At 39.9% G+C, this 18,713-nt stretch overlaps 1 protein-coding gene across 5 annotated transcripts in view; it reads right to left on the bottom strand.

Annotated features, from left to right (window-relative positions):
* The window catches only part of LOC126259351 (protein D3-like), a 73,262-nt gene that overhangs the window by 16,629 nt on the left and 37,920 nt on the right, over positions 1-18,713 (bottom strand). For all 5 annotated transcript variants that reach the window (XM_049956074.1, XM_049956073.1, XM_049956077.1 and 2 more), the window contains exon 5: positions 4,836-4,911. In XM_049956074.1, the coding sequence (XP_049812031.1) occupies positions 4,836-4,911 (76 nt within the window). The remainder of the gene's footprint in view (positions 1-4,835; positions 4,912-18,713) is intronic.

Raw genomic sequence — 18,713 nt, 5'->3', positions numbered from 1 at the left:
CAGGTCCAAATGGGATCCATATTCGGTTTTACAGAGAGTACACTGGCCCCTCAGTTAGCTTTCATTTACTGCAAATCTATTGCCAAGCACAAAGTCTTAATTAACTAGTAAAAACCACGAGTGACTCCTGTATGTATGAAAGACATAAGGATGGACCTGAAAAATTACAGACCAATATCCTTACCATCAGTTTGCTGTAGAGTTCTTGAACATATTGTAAATTTGAATGCAATAAATTTCCTCGAAACAGCAAAGCTGTCCACAAATCAGCACATGTTTAGAAAGCATCACTCACGCGAAACTCAGCTTCCGTTCTCTCATGTAATAGAATGTGAGGCATGAATGAAGAGCAACAGGTAGGTTTCATATTCCTAGTTCCAGAAATTGTTTTGACACTGTGCTCACTGCAGACTACTAACCAAAGTCCAAGTATAGGGAATAAGTTCCCATACATGTGAGCGGTTCCGAGACTTATTAAGTAACAGAAGCCAGTACATTGTCCTGGATGACAAGTGTTCATCAGAGACAATGGCATCTTTAGGAGTACCCAAGATAAGTGTGATAGGAACGCTCTTGTTCTTTATATACATATACAGAGAGGGTGAGCAGCAACTGTAACTGTTTCCTGGTGATTCTGTAATGTACAGGAAAATGTTGTTGCTGAGTGACTACAGAAGGATACAGGACAACTCTTGACAGAATACCTATTTCGTGTGATGAATGACAACTTGCTTTAAATGCAGAAAAATGAAAGTTAATGCATATGAGTAGGAAAATTAATCATATAATGTTTGAACAAAGTATTAGTAATGAGTCCCTTAAAACAGCCATGTTGAGTAAATATCTAGGTGTAACACCGCAAAGCGACATGAAATTGAACAAGCACATAATGTCAGTAGTAGCAAAGGTGAATAGTCAACTGTGGTTTATTGGGAGATATCTAGCAAAATGTAGCTCATCTACAAAGAAAACAGCATTCAGAACACTGATACAATGCATTCTTGAGTATTGCTCAAATGTATGGGATCCCCACCATGTCAGATTAAAGGAATACATTGAATCAATTCAGAGATGTGCTACAGCATTTGTCACCAGTAAGTTTGATCACACACAAATATTGCAGAGAAGCTTCATGAACTCAAATGGGAATCCCTGGAGTGAACAACACTTTTCATGAAACACTGTTGAGAATAGGCATTTGCAGTTGACTGTTGTATAATTACATGGCCACTAATGTACATTGTCTGTAAGGACCACAAATACAAGAGAAATTAGGGCATACAGAGGAACATTGACGGTCTTTTTTCCTCACTCCATTTGTGAGTGGAAAGGGAATGACTAGTGGTCATGCACTATATAGTGGCTTGTGGAGTATGTATGTATGTAGATTTTACTCTATTTCTTTCTCTCTGATAAATATAACTTTTTATTGTGCTGAGTAGTAGTAGCCGCAGAATGAAGGAGATCTGTTACCCCTTACAAGACAGAGTTAACAGAAAAATCCACTATCAGAAAAATTATAAAATATGAGCGTCTCCTGCAAGTACGCAAAGAAGTCAGAATTGCCTGAGTAACAGATAGATTATATAATCCTCACATGCATGGCAACATCTTCTCAAATGACTATCCTCCAACCCCAGCTGTCGCTATCTGATCACCACCTCATACCCACCTTATCACAAGCTCATCTCATGTGACCACCCACACTTAAGCTACTTCTTCAGCTTTTTTTCTCTTTCATCATACTATGATCAATTCTTAAATAAAGTTTCAAGTATATTGATTGCTACAGCTTTGCTGGGGTGATGAACTGTTCCTGTGTCAACCAGCAGTACGACATAATAGAGGGAAGGGGTCAGCAGCCTGAAATCCAGTTACCACTGAGCAAAAAGGGATATTCAGAGTGCAGGGACTAAGAGAAAGATGTCATCCAGCACTTCTGAAAGCTGAAGTTGTGAAATCTTACAGCTATGCACGGCTTCTGGAGGATCTGACTGAACAAGAAAACCAGGGAAAATGAGGTCATCGCCGCCCAAAGGCAACAAATAGACAACCCAGTGCGCTAAGAGTTTCGGGGTGGGAACACTGGAATTAGAGAAACACTAACCAACCAGCTCGCTCTCTCTCTCTCTCTCTCTCTCTCTCTCTCTCTCTCTCTCTCTCTCTCTCTCTCTCTCACACACACACACACACACACACACACACACACACACACACACACACACACACACACACACAACACCACCACCCCCTCCCCTCCCCTCCCCTCCCCACCCCATCCCATCCCATCCCCCTCCCCCCAAAAAATCAAATCCTCATCATCAGACATGCTGTGCAATGTAATCTATGCCAGCTGGAGACTAGGAACACTGACACTGGCATGCTGTGCATCCATGGCCACCTATGACATTGATTCTAACAACTTTCTCTCTAGCAGTGGTCCTATCCTTGTAACTGACAAGAATAGAGGACTATCATAAACAGGGATGTTTACCAACGGTTTTATCCTGTTTTGTTATCAGCTGATCCACACACCACCGTAGGGTTCACGCTTCGACCCTACAATATACTGCAGGGGGCAATTGCATTTGAAGTACAGGGCTATTACAAATGATTGAAGCGATTTCATAAATTCACTGTAGCTCCATTCATTGACATATGGTCACGACACACAACAGATACGTAGAAAAACTCAAAGTTTTGTTCGGCTGAAGCCGCACTTCAGGTTTCCGCCGCCAGAGCGCTCAAGAGCGCAGTGAGACAAAATGGCGACAGGAGCCGAGAAAGCGTATGTCGTGCTTGAAATGCACTCACATCAGTCAGTCATAACAGTGCAACGACACTTCAGGACGAAGTTCAACAAAGATCCACCAACTGCTAACTCCATTCGGCGATGGTATGCGCAGTTTAAAGCTTCTGGATGCCTCTGTAAGGGGAAATCAACGGGTCGGCCTGCAGTGAGCGAAGAAACGGTTGAACGCGTGCGGGCAAGTTTCACGCGTAGCCCGCGGAAGTCGACGAATGAAGCAAGCAGGGAGCTAAACGTACCACAGGATGGTGCTCCACCGCACTTCCATCATGACGTTCGGCATTTCTTAAACATGAGATTGGAAAACCGATGGATCGGTCCTGGTGGAGATCATGATCAGCAATTCATGTCATGGCCTCCACGTTCTCCCGACTTAACCCCATGCGATTTCTTTCTGTGGGGTTATGTGAAAGATTCAGTGTTGAAACCTCCTCTACCAAGAAACGAGCCAGAACTGCGAGCTCGCATCAACGATGCTTTCGAACTCATTGATGGGGACATGCTGCACCGAGTGTGGGAGGAACTTGATTAACGGCTTGATGTCTGCCGAATCACTAAAGGGGCACATATCGAACATTTGTGAATGTCTAAAAAAACTTTTTGAGTTTTTGTATGTGTGTGCAAAGCATTGTGAAAATATCTCAAATAATAAAGTTATTGTAGAGCTGTGAAATCTCTTCAATCATTTGTAATAACCCTGTATATGCTGTACTTCACAAAAGAAAAAAAGAAAAAACTGCACGATGACCTTCTGGAACAGGATGATGATTTTGTTTCAACAAAAGAATTTCCTATCTTTCTACAAGTTTAAATTCACATTTTTCCTGAAACAGTTTTTGTTATATGTAGAATTTAGTTTTACTTTACTGTCTTTAATTTTTTTTGGTTTCATGGCATTTATTACTGATTATTCAAAGTTTGGCTTGGAATTTCAATTTTATCATCAGTACTCTAAGTCCTAAGTTATTAGCTCCAGCCATCCAGGAAATTCCACTGTTACTACAGTCAGTCATCCATGCTGTTTCAATGTGCGATAATCTCAATATGATAAGTTCTTGCAAGAAAACACTTCAAACTGTTATCCCTGGAATATAATATCAACAAACTTTGATAGCAACAACAATGCATCTTATTTCAATCGGGACACACTACACTCTACTGGCTTGAAGCATGTTATTGCGGTGTCAGCATAGCTTTACTTTGCACTGAAATTAGTAAAAGAGTACTGAGACCTTATTAATGAAGGCTGCTCTATAAAACGTACTTTCAAATATTGATTTCTTTAAATAAATACAAAAAGATCACCCTTGGTTTTATGTGACTGACAAAATTCATGGCTATGTGACAAATTCTCCTGCACACACTACACACTGTCACATTCACAATCCTATAACTGTAAATGATTCTGGAGCCATAGAACTCACAGTCAATAATAAACTATCAGCAAATATGCCAGAGGTAACTGCAATCAAGCAACAAACACAATAATTCAGTGCCCTTCTTTATCTTCCCTTATGCGACTCCATAACTGATTACTTTGAAAGACAAATCTCAGAGTGATTTCTAGCAAACTGACTCCAACAATTCTTTACATCAGTATACAGTTCAGTTACCCCTGGAGACTTTCACAATTCCCACAGATTTCCCCTATCACTTCAAGAAAATCGATTTTCCTGTGAATTCCCAGCTTCCCAGGTGGTCTGGGTAAGTAGCCTCCCTGTGTAACCCATGTGTCTCACCAGCAAGGTATATGTGTTGCATTGATATAGTACAGTCCTTCATTCGCCATTAAGAGGGCAGGCTTGTGAACACCATTACAAAATGTGGCAATGCTATCACATTCACTTGATATAATTTGAAAAAAATATTTCAGTTTCTAAATGACACAAAAAACAGAATTTTCATAAATAAGTATTCCAGAGTAGCAAAAAATTAGTATTTTTAATGTAAATGACAGAGAAGTCAAATATCTATTTTCTAATTATTAGATTTAGCATTGGTGCAAGTAACTAAATTACATACTTACCTATTTGTCAAGCGCTTTTCATCAAATGTCAATTTGCCTGGCTGTTTATATAGCAAGAAACAGTAACGATGCAGGCCTGACAAAAGTAAAGCATTTTATTACAGATTCAATTCACAAAGGATTCAATTTAAAATTTCAATACAAAAACATTAACTAGTAAGTACAACTGGTAAGGGTACTAAAAATCTAATTCCTTTTTTTTTATCTGCAATAATTGTTCTCATATGCTCTGAATAATAAGCAATCTAGAAAGAGTAAATGCCCAAACAAGCACACATGTGCGCTTGTATGCTTTTCCATCTTAAGAACAAACTCTTTCACTCAATGTCTCAACCCTAGGATAAGTTCTACCTTTCCTCCTTTCATTACTTGTATTCCACCCACAAATTCATATCATATCAATGTTTTTAAGTGTACACAAACCGTGAAGCACACATTAAAAAAACTCAAAGAAACAATGGGCAGCAAGAAATTCAGTTCCCTTGAAATATTGTGCTGTACAGTGCACCGGTGGTTCTGCAGACTCCCAAGGATTACTGTGGAGTTGTACTGAGAATGGGAGAAATGATATCAAAAAGTTATGGAACAATGTGTCACATATGCACAATACATATTTCACAAAATATTTACTGTTTACATTTGAATCACTGCCACATATGTTGATCTGAATTTCTTGCACATCTTCAAAAGGATATCAGAATTATGGATGGCATACTACTCAGCTGCAAATATACATCAAATTTCATTCAGGAAACAACAGATCTGCAATAGTACTTATACTAACACAACTAAGTTCTGCTAATTTGTGGATGCACATTTAATAATTTCTTGGAATCTATATTAAAATGTACTCAGCCTGTCTCTGTTAATAACCCAATTAAAATAAATGTTCAAGTAATCATCATTTTACCTCTTGCAACACAAGAGCATCCAGCTTAGGCCAACTAGACATAAAGGAGGCCTTTAAAATGGTTGTAACAACACTAACATAAGTTGTTACATTTTATGTGAGTTTTTCCTGAGTGCCTTTTTCTGTTTAGTCATTGCTGTGAATGCAAGTAAGTAGCATGCCACATTCCTCACACCGAAGACATTATAATACTTCACACGTAAGAGATTGTAATACTTCAGACATCTGTAAGCGAATTCCCTCATTATACCAAGCATTAATTTCATATTTAAAGAACAACTGGTAACCAAGCTGATCACAAACAGTGAAATCATTGCATCACAATCACTTACAATAAAGAAAACTCATTACTCAGGCACTTAATATTCTATTCACCTTATCTGTGATGAAGTTTGGTTTGTGGGGCACTCAACTGCATAGTCACCAGAGACTGTACAAAGTCCCAATTTTTACACAGTCCAATTGTTTTTTATACAATCCAACCTTGCCACCGTCACAAATGATGATGATAATGATGATGATGATATGACGAGTACGACATAAACACCCACTCTCCAGGCAGAGAAAATCCTCAATTCAGCCAGGAATCAAACCCGGGATCCCGTGATCCAGAGGCAGCAACACTAGCCACTAGACCACTAGCTGCGGACGCACCTGATCTATGATCATTGTTTTGACTTCAAGCACAATGGTACTGTAAAAAAAATTTTATTAGATAGGCTGCCTCACCTGTATTTATCGCTGATCCCCCACCCCCAACTAGGGTCATGGTATGTACTCAGTTGCTACAAGCTTATGTATGTATGTATATATGATAATCGTACCCCTAGTATCAGATTGCAGCCTCTCAGACAAAAGTCATTGTTCTATCACTTGGCACTTGGTGATACAATTTTGCCTGATGGAAGAAGGGATATTTGTGTCCAAACATGTGATCACCCATCAGAAAGGCAGAATTGTAAGGTGATGAGTGTTCCATGTTGCAGTCCTAGATGTTGTTGAACTTTAAGTGGCCCAGTCAATAATTTTAAATGCTTGTAGAAAGAAGAAAATTACTTCTCTTCCTGCTGAATCTCTTATGGAACTGTTTGTATGTGTGACGGTAGCAGTAACACAGACACTGATGGTGACAGCAGGACCAACATTATGCAAGAAATGCTAAATAAGAAGTAAGTATAGTTGGAAAGTTCTGGTAGAATTTAAATGATTTTAGGATTAAAGAAGACCACTCACCTCTTGCCTATGTTAAGCACGTGCTACAGCAGTCCCAACCAATGTGGTTTTTTTGACATCTCGTAGCCCTTCGCAGTCTGACTGCATCACACACTATTCTATGAACCACCATCCACCGATCACAGTTACAATGCTCTTCTAACAATTAACTATATTTCATCTCCAAATCCACCCATCCTCCTCACACATTGCTCCCATCAGAACATAAGGTCTTTCCTTTTTCTTTCCCATGCATCATAACTTACACACCATCAAATATCCTCAAGATTAAAGAACAACCCTGTAACCCTCCTTTTGTCCTTTTCATTCCCCAAACCCACACTCTTATCCAGTTCCATTTACAACAATCTAACACTTTCATTTGTCCCATTTCGCACATCATTTCTCATTTTCCTAGCACCATCCTTACCCAACTGGACCGCTGCTCCATCAATCTGCATCAGTTCAGAATAGTATCCCTATTCCTAGCTTAAATCCAGTCCCACATCCTGTTCCTCAACTGTTACCTAAGCCATGGAATAAAGCCCCCACCCACTCTGCCCCCTTAACAGACTAACCATAAAGATCTCACTCCTCCTCCCACAATGACCTTCAATTTTCCGAGTCTGCTAGTTCTTATCTCTCATAAACTTGATACTGCAGAAACACATATGCATGACCCAGGGATCTCTGAAAACCTCTATTCCCTGCACAAGATACTGTTACTGTGCAATCCTGACTACATACATCACATCTCCAAAATTTAAACACTTGCCCTCTAATACCCAGAAGAGTATTCCAAACACAACCTCCATAAATTGTCCAATCTGTTGGCATCCTTCTCCCACCTCGGACCACCACTGTCCATTAACATCTACCCTAATCACAATGAACCTCACTTCCCCTCCCCTCCACATCATCTCTCATCACACTAAGACCCTACATAGTTGACTTTTTCAGTTTGCCACATCCTTTAAAACTCCGTAACAACACTCCATGAAAAGCCAGAACCCAAACACACCCCATTACTGTCAACCTTTTCACCAAAATCTTCAGTCCCACACAAGTTTCAATCCTATCCAAAGGTCTCACCTTCAGCCCCATTCCCAATAACCACTGATGCTTCACTCTAGGCAGTTATTGAGCTCCTACTGAAAGAATTTCCATTCTTATTGACCAACATCCCCAATCAATTGCCATAAACCTTGTCTCTAACCTTGTCTCTCTCAGCAAAGATACTGAACATTTCCTTCGCTGACACTCCACAATCCCCACTCCTTTACTTCGTGGATCACTGCTCATCACTGCTGATGCCACCTCCCTACGCACCTATATCTAATTTCCATGGCCTTGCCACTGTTGATCACTACCATCAATACCCCCTCTCTCAAGTCTTAAAACTCCAAACCCACTACCTCATACATCATGTATGTTGCCAACTATATCATAATACACAACTACTATTTCTTTGAGGAGAATTATGTTCATAAATCTATGGAACAGCCATCTGCAACTGCACGGCGCCCTCCTATGTCACAATTTTATGAGTCATCTGGAGCAAATATTCATAGCCCCCCCAAATCCTTTGCCTGGTTCAGGTTCACTGATGGTATTTTCATGATCTGGACTCAGAGCCAAGACACCCTATCCACATTCCTCCACACCCATAACATCTCTCCCCTATCCACTTCACTTCAGTTGGTTGTCAAAAAAATATGCTACCTTCCTGGACATTACGAACTTTTTTTTTTGCCCAAAACTTTTAGTTTCCAAAATATTTTACCCTCAACCCTTAAATGTTTTCTATTTAGCTGGATTTTCTCTGGAAAAAATTTCATCTCAGCATGGTGACGAACCACATCGACCAGTGCAACAAATTTTAATACTGGGAATGTTAGGGTTTGCAGCTTTCAGACAGTGTAAAAGTTATTCAGGACAGTACAACAAGAAAACTAAATACCGCTTGCTTTTTAGGATGTGTTAGTTATTCTAAAGAATGGTTTTCCTTTCTTTCAATCCAGGTACAGTCTATGACATTACTGAACACAACACAATAAAATTCCTATTGCTCCTCATCCGCCATCAGTAGTCCAACAAAATCTTCCATTAATTTAAGACACCTTTCAACAGAGACGTTAACAGCCTTTAGCTCCTTAATTTCTTATCGTCTACATATGAAGTTCTGGTTGTCTATGAAGAAGGGCATTTTTGAATAAAATTAGTGTCCATAATCTTCAGGCAAGAGAACACATCAATGCTTTGCTTGACACTAAGTCGGCTAATGTTTCCTTTGAAATAAAGATATGATTGAATTAGGGGTTGTAAATTAACAAATAAAAATTAATAATAAATAGTGTTCAGAATAATAATAAACTTAACTGTGTCATGGTCCATCAAGTTCACCACAAAAACAGAAATAATAGCTTTTAAATTTGTAGGTTCTCTCTGTCCAAATTTGCTTTAACTTTGGTTTGTACATCTACTTCATCATTACAAGAGGCAGCTCTCAATTCATTTTTATTTTCAATGGACAGTTCAAGTCGTGATCTTAGAAGAAACATTTTAAGCAATAAATTGCTCTTGTCATCCACCTTGCCCAATTCATTGCTGGGGGAAGGTATAATTACAGTCCCCCCCCCAAAAAAGGTCTTTTCTCAGAAACATTCCACACAGCTCTATGGGTCCACTGTATTACCTCTCACTCTCAGTTAATCTAGTTCACTTTCAAGAAAGTGTAAGATGTCCTTAATTTCGGACTCATTAAGAAACAAATCCAAAATTTTCTTGCCAATGTAAAAACTACTAACACTGACATTTTTCCAGTTTTCTCTCAGATGTTTAAAAACTGGTATGTCAGCATTACTTCTTATACCATAGTACTTTATATTCAAATACATTTTTTAAAATAAGTTTATACATGTGCTGGCGGCATGGGAAATATAACTTCCTGTCCTCTTTGTGTTCACGTAAGATGCATGCCCCATTAGGACAGCCAGAGTATGAGGCAGCTGTGTTGCAGCAGAGTTTTTGTGCATTGTTGTCAATATCCCAATATTTTAATGCATTCCAAACAGTGTTCACTTCCTCTTTACCAGAACTATTCCGCAATGCCAATAAGCTGTTCACTGTCCTCAAATGTAAAAATGACTGGAAGATTTTCTTCTTTGGACCCCTAACATTCAATGATGGCAACAGTTTACCATCCCAATGAACAGTACGAACTGCAGGGATGTCATTCTTGATGGCTGACTTTATTGTTTCAGAGCATTCTCCTCCCTCCTTCTGTCTGATTCTATGAAGAAGTGATTTTTTTATACAGAGCTCTTCAGTATTGTGACCAAGTGCCTCTACTATTGCCTGAAGAATATACACAATCTCTTACACTCAGATGCCATCTGGCAACCACTAATTTTTAGTAATAAATCTTTGCTCAGAACTACATTCTAAAAACTCACCACCACTGTCAATTTCATGTGAACTTGGAAATTCCTTATCTGGTTCTTCAGATGATGAAGAAGGAAGTACAGCTGAAGATGTAGAAGTAGACTCTGTACACTTTTGTCTCCCTTCCCCTTCTCTGCTTCCAATTTAATCTGCCTCACTCCTTCTTCTTTATTCATAAGTATATAGTCTACTTCTGCAAGGTAGCCTTTACACCCTGGCCTTTTCTGTCGAAGTAAATAAATTGTGCAAATTATTTATGAACTACTTCACAGACTTATATACACCTTGACAATTTTTTTGTGATTTTTGCAATTTTCTCCACTCCAAATGTAGCTTAGGAACATTGTGTGAACAATGCTGAATAACTCTAGTCAGCATTCTTCCTTTATTCCAAAATATAATGCACTCACAAACCATAAGATTAGTGCTTTCACTAATGGTTTATTTTTTCTTCCTGTAGGTCATAAAATAAAACATCCAACACTTCTCTGCTTAATTGTAATCTGTGTGAGTTATTTGGTGTTTTGCATTTCCTTGGCACTGTGTAATTAATGTAACATCTTAGACAGCAACTGGAAAACGTGCGAGACAACTGGTAACAAATAAACTGGCTGCACTACACATGCACATACTGAAAATCTGAGGTGATGTCAGTGTGACACCTGCAAACATTCACACTCAAGTCAGCATGGGTTACAGTGCTTTTATCGCGACAAAATTTTTTCGACATATTTTATAGTATTTCACACAATGTGACCTCTGTCTTTCTCATGGCTCCATCCACATTCTTTGCATATTAAAACCACTAACCACCAACAGTGCCTACTTTCGACAGCTATCATCCCTTCCACACCAAAAAATCCCTCCCATACAGCTTGTCCATCCCACAAATGCCGTATCTATGGTGACAAGAATCCCTTGAGCAGTATTCTGAAGGGATCACGAGGGCCTTCACAGACCGGCACTATCCCCAGACCTAGTCCACAAACTGATTTCCCACACCACATCCCTACAGACCTCCTACGTCACTTAATACAACCCAGATTGGGACAAATGATCCACATCCTTCTTCGAAGCATTTATTATCCATCATGAAATGAGGGACATCCTACCCAAGACCCTTCCCAGCCAACCTAAAGTAGTAATACATCACCCACCCAACTTACACAACATCCTAACCGATCCCTATGCCACTCCCACCTCCAACCCCTGCCTTGTGAAAGACCAAAGTGCAATACCTGCCCAATCCACCCACCAAGCACTTCCTACTCCAGTCGTGTCACAGGCTTCTCCGACCCCCATCAAAGGCAAGGCCACCTGTGAAAGCAGCGATGCCATATACCAACTCTGCTGCAATCAATGCACAGGTTTTAATGTCAGTGTGATAACCAACTACCTGTCCACTAGAATAAATGGCCACCACCAACATCTGACCAAGAACAAAAGTTGGCCACCAAGTGGCACAACCGCAGCTAAGCTCAGCATGCTTGATTTCAATGGCTGCTTCACGACTCGAGCCATCAGTATCCTTCCCACCGCCAACAGTTTTTCTGAACTATGCAGTCAGGAGTTATGCTTGCAACACATACTTCACTACTGATTCTCCTGTCCTAAATCTTACAACCCTTCCCTCCCACATTCCTACACAGGGAACCAGCTGCCTTACTCAGAGCCACTAGCTATCCACCCCCAACATTTCTTCCTGCCTCCTGCCTCCATCCTCTTCCTCTATGAACCACAGCTGACAGCCCCCTGACATACTCCTATAACGACATTGTGTGCCTAGCCAGCACTATGTAGGGGCGTAGGCGCGCGCGGGCGTGCGCGCGCCTGTGTGCATGCACATGCTAACTCAAGAATAGATCGATTCCGAAGGCTAGCAAGTTTTCTTTCACTTTTGTCTCTGACTTTCAACAACTAAATGTTTCTGTTATTCTGAGTGATCTCCTTTACTCCTAAAATTATAAACATGAAGCAAAACAGGAAGAATGATTAGTAAAAACCAAGAAGAATGGCTAGCAAAGACAAGAACACATTTATTACGTGTAGCTAAGAACACCCAACATGAGGCAGATGGGAAATAGGATGAAGCTGACTGCTCTTACATGCCTTTCTACACCCACATGATGAGAATACATACCTACAAAACAGGTATACTCTGCAGCAAGGGCAATAAAACTTCTTTTCAAGGACAATCTCCACAACAACTGCTGTGAAACTGATCATCATGCTGATTATAGAGTTGCAAAATGCTGTAAAATCACATGCAAAGCATCAAAGGAGAAACACTTATACATATGAATTTTATATCTTCTCTGTGCGACAAGTGGTTATGGGTTTTGAGCTGGTCCTCTAATGATCAGCAAAGATTGCAGCTGCTTTCCAAGCTATACTAACTCAGTGGCTCTCTGGGAGCTGCAGCAGTGACGATAAAGGAAGCCCTGTGGAGGGAGACCATACAGTGTCAGTCAGCAAGTGTCTTGTGGACGATCAGCTAAAATAGCAGTGCCTGTCATGGGTAAGGAGTATTTTATTACTATGTTGGAGGCAAAAGCTAGGCTCTGTGACTTTTCTCTGTTAAATGGAATGGCAGTTGCCATTTGTGGTTGGCAGTGCACCTGGGAAAGAGCCAGCTGTGGCAGCCAACGTGTTTGTATGTAAATATGGCCCAGTGATACCGATGTTTTTTGGGTGGCCGAGTGGTGCAGCCAACGGAGCTTACAGGGCCTTCACATCAACCACTTTCTGAGATGTGCCTGATGGAATTTAATGTTGAAAATTGTTCAACACTTAAGTGCATCAAATGATTAGCATAGTGTACACTTGTAAAGAGATTTAAATTGTGTTGGAACAGGCCTCCCTAATTTCATAGATTTCGAGAACTGCAGGCACCCACTTATTTGGTAAACTTATCTAGAGATTAATCTGTTTGTTCGGTGCAATATTTCAGATTGTTCAAGTGTGGCTTCCTTCCTTGGTTAAGAGTAAATTTTTTGGTGACCACCCCTTTGATCAGTCATGAGCTAAATTGTTTCGATTGGCTTCCACTCAGAGATTAGTGTAACTCAAGGACAAGAATCATTAAGCTTTAATTTTGTATACCTCTAGTCTTATGATTTATGTGACGGAAGCTTCCTTAAATACTGAGCTCTTCCAGCCACTGGGGCATTTACACAGATGTGTTAGTCATTGCCTTACATGGGTGTGTTATTCATTGCTGAGTTCAATCAAATTAAATTTTTTTAGCAGTGGCAATAGTTGTCAAAGTGCTGTGGTGGAAGTTGCAGTAGCTGCATGTGGTGGATGATGATGATGATGATGATGATGATGATTGGTTTGTGGGGCACTCAACTGCACAGTTATCAGCACCCATACAAATTCCCAACCTTTGCTCAGTCCAATCTCGCCATTTTCATGAATGAAGATGAAATGATGAGCACAACACAAACACCCAGTCATCTCGAGGCGGGTGAAAATCCCTGACCCCGCCGGGAATCGAACCCGGGACCCCATGCTCGAGAACTGAGAACGCAACCGTGAGACCAAGAGCTGTGGACAGCTGCATGTGTTAGGACAAGTGGCAGAAAACAGTGGAAGTAGATACCGTGGTGGAATGAAACATAGAAGTTGGTAACGGAAAGGTAGAACAAAGCCTTCAGGATGGTTCCAAGAAAGGAACGAATTTGCAAGAGAAGAATATGAAAAGAAGAAAGTGGTAAATATGTCATTGGCTGTGGAGAGAAGAAAGTGGATGAAAGAATGTATAAAGATAATGGAGGAAGATAGCAAGGAAGTAAAGTAGTACTATCTGGAATGGTCAAAAGTGAGACAAGCCAGTTGAGACAGGATGCAACAATGATGGCTAAAAATGAAAAAGGATCACTGAAGATAATTTGGAAGGAGTACTTTGAGCACTTGCTAAATCCAAATGGCCTTGGATGTGATAACTGGCTAAAGGAGGTAGAAGTAAAGAGGTGGAGGAAGGGGCAAGGGGGAGGACCTAACACAGAAAAATGGAAAGAAATGGAAATGGCCGAGATGAAAGGAGGAACAGCAACAGATGTGGACCAAATAATTTTGGAAATGATGAAGGCAGCAGGGGAGGTTGGGAAACTATTTCTGCTTCGTGTGACGAGGTTCGTGCTGGAGAAGACTCCAAAAGACTGAAGAGGGCACTAATTGCCCCTACATTCAAGAAAGGGAATAGAAAGGATTGTAGAAACTACAGGGGAGTCACACTTGTACCACACTGCACCAAATGTATGGAAAGATTCTGGAGAACAGAATCCAAACAAGGGGCGAGAACAATTTGAGAGAGCAGCAGCATGGCTTCAGACCTAGGACGTCAACTGTTGCCTCATGTTTACAGTGATTCAGTTCCACAAGCACCACTATGAATTTGGGAAAAACCTCATGATGGTCTTTCCCAATACAGAAAAAGGCGTTTCTTAGTGTAACAGAACGGTCTGGAAAGCACTACAAAAAGACCAAGCTGAAAAATGGACAAAAAGAATGGAGGAGATGTATTGTGGAAGTCTGAGCTGTGTGAAATTGGAAAATGAAAGGATGGATTGGTTCCGTCAAACAAGTGGTATGAAACTGGGCAGTGCATTGTCACCTCTCTTCTTCAGTGTGGCCTTTGATGAGATACTGACTAAGGTGCCAGAAAAAACCTGAGAAAAGATGAAAGCAATGGTGTTTGCAGGTGACTTCATGGTCTGGGGAAACAGAGGAGGAGATTCCGGAACAGCTGGATGCTTGGAAAGAAACTGTAAGACAGTGTGGAATGAAATATAATTTAAACAAATGTGAAATCCTGGTTAGAACAAGAAACAAGGAATCCAACTATCGCAATAAGGGCTAGACGTGAAGACAGGGTGTATACGTGGACAAGGAAAAAAAATTTCCCGGTTTTCCCAGTTAAAAATACACTTTCTCCCGGGTGGAAACAGTTTTTCCCCGTTAATTGACAGTATATTTTCTCTCGGAACTGTATAACTTATCAATCCTTTGAATGGTTATGGTTTTATACATGGGCGTAGAATTTCCCAGCACTTTAGAAGACGAAACACCTTTTGGAAAGTTGTTTGATGTGCAGTAACATGTACGCTGCATATTTTCGTATTACGAACGTATAAATTCGAATTCCACCAAACACTGCATGTAACTTTCCGAAGCATTGAAATCGAGATTGCGATGCGTATTTGTAAGCCAGTCATAGCTCAAGTCACGTGATCTCGCCAGCCGATGACGGCGGATATTCAGAGCTTTGGATACGTGGTGTAGTCAGCCAATAACAACATCAATGTTAAGTAGCGCGAACACACGAAAAGTAAAAGTTAATGGTTTAAATTAATATATATAATGTTGCTACAAGAAAAACAAAGCTTTCACATATAATACTGGTCTCTAAGGCCAATACGCTGCAAGAGAAGCTAAGCTTTCACATATAATGTTGGTCTTTTATGCACGTATTATATTTTAAGATATATCACACAAATGTGCCAGTAAATATTTTAATAACGACATAAAAGTGTGATCTTCTGGGCTATAAATTCTTCTAAGTGGCTCGTCATCAAAGAGCTGATTTTTAAATGAGTCCCAGATTCCCAGTGAAGTAGGCATCGACCTGATATCAAGTTTTTCAATGTGATTTCGGGATGTAAATTTCCTTGGGTACCAGTACTTTGTTATCTCATGTATGGTTCTTTGTTATGGCATAATGCCATACGTGCTAGAAGATAAAAACGTACACTTGAAATGCACCGAACAGTTGAAACTAGCCAATAGTTTGAAATTAAACCCTTTGTTTCAAATATATTTACTGCCTCAGCGGAAAAGATTAATAAAAGAAAATTTCTTCAGCAAACCGATAAAAATAACTTCATTGTTCTGCATGGCAATTAACGCTTGACTGTCAGAAAGGTGGAAATAAAATAAAATCTGAAACTAATGACGGATTTTCGCCTTCCATAATTATGTGAATGTATTTTAATTCACGTGATAGCTTCCAGCCAAAGAAATCAATTTTGTTTTCACTTGACGTGAGTGCAGTAGACAAAGAGAAAACAGCAAAATCACTAAATGTAAACACGGGTCACATGGAGACTACCCGCTTCCCTATTATAACTCAAGACTGCTCTGTGCATCATCAGACCTGTATCTACGATATTTCCAAACCGGGGCAATAGTAGACAGTGGTGTCCCTCGAGCGTTTGAGATAGGACGTCAAAAATTTAAAAACAATCAAATTTTCAAACATATGTTCATTTTGTAGCGCACATCTTTCTGAAGACTCTGATACATAAAACATACGTGTCCGAGGAATTGTAAGACATGTTATCTGATCTTAAGTGTGCCAAAGTGCAGCGCCACACCTCTTCACACAGCATTCTTCTATCGCACGTCACTGTATTTCAGTCTGTGGAATGGAAACGAGTATATTTTGTACTTGATGCCATCAAACTATATTCAGGACAGCAGAAATTAAAATGTCCTATGGTGCCTCTCCTGCTTCCAGTCTGCCGGTTTGACATCCTGCCCCTCTTTTTTTTTAAAAAAAACTCTTCAGAAAATTTGCACTCTTTATTCCCTATTAGCTAACAACTTGCTGCTTTGTGTGACATAAAATTAAGTATAGAATACATAAAGCCAGTAAAGAGAAGAGACAAGCAAGACAGTACACATTTCTTCAATCCTTAGCTCCTAGAATTTTTCTCTCTCTAATCTTGCTACAGCTTTACATGACGTGCTTTCCTTTCTGCAAAAGGATCTGTTACCTCATCAAAGTTTGTCACATGTTTTACTACATGAAAAATCGAAATATCGTAGTCTAATACTGAAAAAGCTGTAATTACAAATAGGCCCAAGACTGGTGTGGTTTCTCGACCTGATTACCTATATTTTGTCACTGTCTGTGAGATAAAATTAAATAGGCCTTTATAATATTGCAGCTTGTAACACACGCCAAATAAACGAGACTGTTTTGGCAGAAATGGTCATTTTTATAACATGACAGAATATAATTCATAAAGTACCAAAATCAAATGCCTAATAGGCCTAACACAAGCAAAAAGCTTTACGTTAGGAAATAGTTTTACACTTCATTCATATGTTCCAGTTTCTCAAGCATGAGATCGAAAAGTAGTAGTGCGAAATTTTTATATAAATTTGGAATAGTCTTATTCTTCCATAATTTGTGTGATGTCCCCATTTCTTCTCCTTCCTCGTTCTAACAAACTATGTTGTTATCACTAATTCCATATCTATTCCTGCCGATGTCAAAGCTTATTTGTCGGTTAACTTCACTACCTCTGCCAGAATCACCAGTTTAGTTACCCCGCGATTATTCTCCGGTTAGGCATCGTTACGTGTTCGTACTACGTGTTCTCCGCCCTACTTCCAGAACACGCCTTGAAGAGGCTGCTAGCCGGAGACTGTACAACTGGCCCTTGCTAGTATAGCGATCTGGCCAAAAATTTTCTGTCAAAATTTCATTTTCTTGGATACACCAAGAAGATAATACAGAATCTTTCTTACCTGTTATTCCTGTTTGTCGTTTATTCGCACTCTGGTAGTCTGAATCTATGGATTTCGATGGTAATCGTAAAAATGCTCACCATTCACAAACCCATTCAACCACATAATCAAACAGTGGTTGGCTTTCTTTTGTTCGGCTACACTCTGCTCAGTTCGTATTGCCCCTTTTGTCTGCAGGAAAGTTTAATTCTAGATTTGACGAGGATTCCACTGACAGAGACATCACGTACACTATGCACGCATTCACAAATCAACTTATGATTCATTCAGAAATCAACTTAGAATGTGTTCAACAATGTTCAAAAACCAACAGGGACACTTTTCAAAGTCATATGAATAATCGATAGACCAACGTGCGCTGGATGCTAGATGCAACTGAAACATGAGTAATGAAGAGAAGATATGTAAGCAGGTAACAGGCATGTGAAATTAAGTTCCTCAGAAGTAGGATAGGAGTAACAAGGAGAGAGTATGAGGAATGAAAGGATAAGGGAAACATTAAAAGAAGAATCCTTGCAGAGCAGGATAGAAGTACCAAGGTTAACATGGTATGGGCACTTAAAAAGAATGGAAAACTAGAGGATTCCCAAGAAGATACATGAGGTGGAGATATGAAGGAAAAAACCAACAGGAAGAGAAAGGTATAGATGGCTGAAATGTGTGGAGGAGTGTGTTGAAAAAAGAGACGAGGACTAGACCAGATTGAACACAGAAAGATGGTAGGAAAACTGAATTGTATGACAAGGCTTATGTTGCAAACAGATTGAGCCTAA

The sequence above is a fragment of the Schistocerca nitens genome, chromosome 5, assembly GCF_023898315.1.
Source record: "Schistocerca nitens isolate TAMUIC-IGC-003100 chromosome 5, iqSchNite1.1, whole genome shotgun sequence".
NCBI classification, from domain to species: Eukaryota; Metazoa; Arthropoda; class Insecta; order Orthoptera; family Acrididae; genus Schistocerca; species Schistocerca nitens.
Note: the sequence above shows the minus strand (reverse complement) of the source record. Positions and strands in the feature narration are given on the sequence as shown.